General features: G+C 36.2%; 1 protein-coding gene across 4 annotated transcripts in view; it reads right to left on the bottom strand.

Moving 5' to 3' along the window:
- Positions 1 to 5,800, bottom strand: part of LOC106870921 (putative uncharacterized protein DDB_G0277255) — a 367,662-nt gene that overhangs the window by 162,758 nt on the left and 199,104 nt on the right. For all 4 annotated transcript variants that reach the window (XM_052966550.1, XM_052966551.1, XM_014917156.2 and 1 more), the window contains one exon: positions 3,558 to 3,836. In XM_052966550.1, the coding sequence (XP_052822510.1) occupies positions 3,558 to 3,836 (279 nt within the window). The remainder of the gene's footprint in view (positions 1 to 3,557; positions 3,837 to 5,800) is intronic.

Genomic DNA, 5,800 nt, shown 5'->3' with positions numbered 1-5,800 from the left:
TATATATATATATATATATATATATATATCTCGATTTGGCGATATTCAAATATATGTATAAGTTCAAATTGACCATGTCTATAAATGTTTATTGTATCGAAATAAAGTGGACTTTTTCTTCTGCTTTGGGAGTAAAAGATTTTTGTATATTTTCTTAACGACGTTTTTGCAGTACTCGTTGTTATTATTATCAATGCTGTTGCCATTACTCGTGTTAATGTCTTGAAAGCGTTCTGTGGCCTTTTATATGCCATCCACCTACAGGATTTAGTTTGTTAAGGTGGGGTATGTATCTTAGATTCATGATTCGGAAAAAAATATTACTAATTCAAAGTGAAATGTTTATTCTTTGCTTAAGGTGTGCACCTAATTTCTGGAGAGACAAAATAGTGTGTACAGTAGTGTTGTACAAATAATTCCATTCGTCAGACTATCTCTCTATCTATTTATACATATGTCTATCTGTCTGTCATTTCTCTCTCCTTCTCTACTTTTCAATCTTATTGTCTGTCTGTCTGTTCCTCAGTCTCTTAGTCTGTCTGCCTGTTTATCTTTTCCTCACTTTTATCTATTTACCTATACATTAATCACTCACTCACTCACTCACTCACTCACTCAATCAATCAATCAATCAGTCAATAGTCACGCAGTCAGTCAATTAATAAATTTATCTATCTATACACATACACACACATATATATATATACATAAATACATACACACAAACATATATATATGTGTACGTATGTTTGTGTGCGTGTGTATATATATATGTGTGCGCATATATATATTTGTATGTGTGTGTGTATGTGAGTCTATAGCAAGTGTAAATTCAGTCTTAGTCATTGTTGAGTCGTGGGAAATGTTTCCCAAAGCTTATTTCCATAATTAATCACTTCTCAGAGTAAATTGTTTTATTTTTTATATTATCATTTTTATTATGCAAAGCGATCGCATTTTTATTGTGTTCGTGAGTGTGCGCACGTGTGTATATTCATGTGTTTATGTGCTCATGACATATGTATGTATATACATAAATATGTACGCGAGTGTGTGTATGTATGCTTTTGTTTGTTCTTTTTCTTTTTGCATTTTTTACTCACCAATTAATTCTTTCAGTGAGTCCAACATCAAATTGATATTAGAAACATCGAGGACAAATAAGTCCTTCTAAATTAAATAAACATTTAATATAGTTATTCCAGAAATGAATACTCTTTTACTCTTTTACTTGTTTCAGTCATTTGACTGCGGCCATGCTGAAGCACCACTTTTAGTCGAGCAAATCGACCCTAGGACTTATTCTTTGTAAGCCCAGTACTTATACTATCGGCCTCTTTTGCCGAATCACTAAGTTACGGGGACGTAAACACACCAGCATCGGTTGTCAAGCGATGTTGGGGGGACAAATACAGACATACAAACATATACATACACATACATATATATATATATATATATATATATATATATATATATACGACAGACTTCTTTCAGTTTCCGTCTACCAAATCCACTCACAAGGCTTTGGTCGGCTCGAGGCTATAGTAGAAGACACTTGCCCAAGGTGCCACGCAGTGGGACTGAACCCAGAGCCATGTGGTTGGTAAGTAAGCTACTTACCACACAGCCACACCTGCACCTAGGTAATGTTTGGGAAATGGTTTCTTTTTTTTATCCAGGTTTCAACAATGCTGCAAAACAACAAACATCTACTTGAAATTAAATCAACATGAGCCAACCTGGGGGCTTCTACTGAGCCAATATGTTGAGTATAGACTATATAGAACCAATATGAGAAATGGTGTCTGAACTGAGCCAACAAGCGAACTTGCACCAAGCAAAAGTAGGAGCCTCTAACGAATCATGAGGCAAACTCTACTGAGTCAACAAAGAATAGTCTGCTGAGCTATGAGGAAAACTACCGAACCATGAAGAAGAATTTATATTGCCTCGAGGAAGACTGCTTGCCAACAAACAACCATTAGTGAGCCTCAAGGAAAACCCTACTGAATTGACAGGTATGACTGCAGAGCCAAATCGTATAATTCTACCGAGCTAACAAGCATGATCTTACTAAACTAATAGAAAGAACAATGTAAATTATGAAGGAGACTCCTGAACCAATAAGCATGCCTCTTGCGAATCATTAAGAAGGATCTAGTGAGCATAAAAGTATGTCTGTATTGAGACTAGAAGCCTCTACTGAGCCAAGAGTAAAACAACTGATTCAACAAAGGAAACTCTTCTGAGCAGCGAGGAATGTTTTAATGAGCCACGAAGGAGATTCTGTAGAGTCGACAAAGAAAACTTAACTGAACAACGAAGAAAACTCTGATGAGTCGTGAAGAAGACACGATTGAGCCAGTTAAGCAATATCTGACTTACCACCGAGAAAGACTACGTTGTCGCTCAGTCTACAAGAATTAATAGGCAATTCTCTCTAAAAATTCCACTCTACTGTGTTTACTAATGGCCCAGTCAGAGTAGGAAGTACTGTGCCCTTGGCTTTTCATTGCTCGATATTAATAGGAGGATTGGTGAGATTTATCCTCTAACTGGTGACCAAGCATGAATGCAGCAGAGTGGGCTTTGCTGAAGACAGCTCAAGTCCAGGAAACAATTTTTAATTTGGGTGACGAATTAAGCTCATCATTTAAGAACAGGAACTGTTCCCCTGACAGGTGCCCACATAGTTTATTTCTAGCAAAATACCTAAATATGTGTGTGTGTGTGTGTATGTGTGTGTGTGTGTGTGTGTGTGTGTGTGTATGTATGTGTGTGTGTAGATATATATATAGGTATACATGTATATATAATAACTAAAAAGGAAGGCGGTATGGTCATGGCTAGAACGCCTATGATGTCTAACTGATGATCAAAAAGGGGACGAAATAAAGGTAACAAGTACGACAGCAATCAAATCTGTTTAACATAGATCTACATCTCTGAAAATTTACGGGTTTGAAAAACAACAGGACTGTTATAGAGATGCAAACAATTGTTGGAGTCAACATAGACTTTGCAAATTTTGTATTACTGTTATTGTTTTAATTTTAAACAATCTTGTAATAGGTATATAACAATCTCAGAAACTTTTATGATAAATAATACTGACCCCCACTGAACACGATTTATAGTTTGGTGGTATGGTACTGTCAGAAGTAATTATTTTGGTAATGAGAAAATGTGCAATATTTCTGATGTGATGAGGATTATTGATTTCCGAGTTGAAAGTGAAATATAGAATTGTTTACGCTATCCGAGAATCACAGCATATGCGTTCGCTTCGCGACTCCAATCAGGAATTCTCTTCGAATTGTGCTGACACAGTTTTCAACCTTTCACATTTCGTAGGACTAAAATTTCATTAAATTTTTTATCATTAGTCTTCTTGTTTTTTGAATGATTTAAGAATTAAGGGAGCGATTTGAGTAAATGCATGAAGTAATTATAATCAGGTTACTTGTTACTCAAAAATATTTCATGATTATAATGAAAACACATAGGAAATCTTTTTTTGTGTATATCAAACACAGTTGAAAGTAGAATCTTACCTGTTGGCATCGCATAAAGAAAACAGCTTCTCCTTTATATCATCGCCATAATTAGTTGAAAAGTTCATGTATTCATGTTGAAGTGCCGCTCTCAGAGCCTGTGTGTCATCACCGTTGATGGCTGATGTAGCAGCCGTTAAGGGGTGTCCAAAGAAAGCCTTTTTGTCATCAGGTGGGCCATCTTCAGGGTTGGCCAATAAGTCAGCATCCGGCTCTTCTTTTAACTTATTTTCTTGTCCGCTGCAATCTTGCCCAATATCTACTCTCAGTGCTGCATCTCTGTAAAAGAAATAAAAGGAATTGTATACATTTGTGCATGTGAGCGCGTAGGTGAGTGTGTGTGTGCGTATAAGTGTACACACGAAACAAAACAGGCAATCAACATGTTCTATAGAGTTTAACTTTATTGATACGAACTGTTTTGACTTAAGATCGCATTAAACTTTCACAAGACAGTTTTTCACACTCCTGTGAAACATTAAATAATGTGATTCTAATTCAATTAGATACATACATAAACAAGATAAAAATAATAATTCATAGCCGTCACTTTCAAGCAAGTATAACTTAGTAGCATGCGCTATGCTTTTTACAAATTGCTTTCGGGGTTTATGGAATCACGAACAGACATAGACACCCTTTCGTGACCCAGTGGAATATCAAAGATGAGATAACAAGTAGGAGAGAAGCTGTATCAGCACTTAGCTGGTGCTCAACTTTTTGCTGAGAAACTGATGTTAAGTGAAATGAAGTGCTTTGCTCAAGGACATAAAATCCAGGAATCGAACCCATAAACTTATGTTGGTGGGTCTAACGCTCTAACCACTATGCCACTTACCTTCAGACACACTTATACACACACCCGCACACACCACAAACATACATACACACACGCGCACACACATATACTCACACAACAACGCTCATACACACACACTCATACATACATTGACAGATGATTGTAATGTGTCACAAAGGGCGTCATATGAGATGTTATCTTCGACTTTTCTCAAGTACGATAATAAGTGTGTACACTTTTCTCACAGTCTTTCTATCTGTAATTTTCCATAGTCACGACATTGATTATGCTAGACTTTTATTATTATTCTTTTAAAGGTGTCGAGCTAGCAGGACCTTTAACACGCTGGACAAAATGCTTAGCAGCATATGGTCCGTTTTTAAATTCAAATTCCGCCGACTCGATTTTGCCTTTCATCCTTTCGGGATCGATAAATTACGTACCAGTCAACGACTAACTTTCAGGCCATATACCTATTGTACAAAGGATTATTATTAACTTTGTATATCTGTAATTTGCCTGAAATTCTTTTTTCTTTAACGGTTTATTTAACTTGAGGATACGACATAAATCCAATTATGGAATCTTAGTCTATTTTATCTTTCTTGTTTAAGAATTTTAAGACCTACATTCCTTCTGAAAACAGTAATTTTGAAAACCTTTTATTTTGGATTGAGAGCTGCTGATAGTTCAAATGATGCGCTGTCATTGATATAAAATTGTGGCCAAGGCACTTAATTTTCAAACGGCCAAGTTTATCAAAATCGTAGACATACATGAGTAAATATCCTAAGCTACGAAGTGTATCAGGTACCGAGTACAGCTTTCCACAAAGAATGGGGGAACTGTACAAATGGGGGAAATGACAAATATTTCGGTAGCATGTCTTCTTGAGCTAAAATTTGTCAATGAGAGACTCTTGACCTACATAAATCTATAAAGACGAAGTCTTCAAGTCGAATTCCTACAATTTAAAAGGTTATGGAGTCATGTATATAGTTCATAAAATCACTTTATTGAATCACTGCCGAGCCGGTTACATAATTTGTAAAGCGGAAATTTAATCACCCTCTCTTATATACCGACACACAATAAAACTACCGCTCCCCAATACTTTGTAAACCAGTTTCGGATGCTAAAACTTTCGTACAACATGTATTATGTATATTTTTTTATTCGTTTGGTCTAGAGGAAGGGACTGTGCCTATAGGCGTTATTGGTTCTTCGAGGCAGCTAAATCGACGCTGGTAATACAAGCTGATGCTGATTGGAAAAATATGGGTAGATGAAATTTCAGAGAGGCAACGTTTAGATAAGTAATAAATAGCCAAAACTGAAACTACGTAATAGACACCCGAATCTACAGTCAATCATTTTCACACACACACACACACACACACACACACACACACACACACACACACACACACACACACACACACAC

The sequence above is a fragment of the Octopus bimaculoides genome, chromosome 3 (assembly GCF_001194135.2).
Source record: "Octopus bimaculoides isolate UCB-OBI-ISO-001 chromosome 3, ASM119413v2, whole genome shotgun sequence".
NCBI lineage: Eukaryota > Metazoa > Mollusca > Cephalopoda > Octopoda > Octopodidae > Octopus > Octopus bimaculoides.
This window is presented reverse-complemented; position numbering and strand designations above follow the sequence as displayed.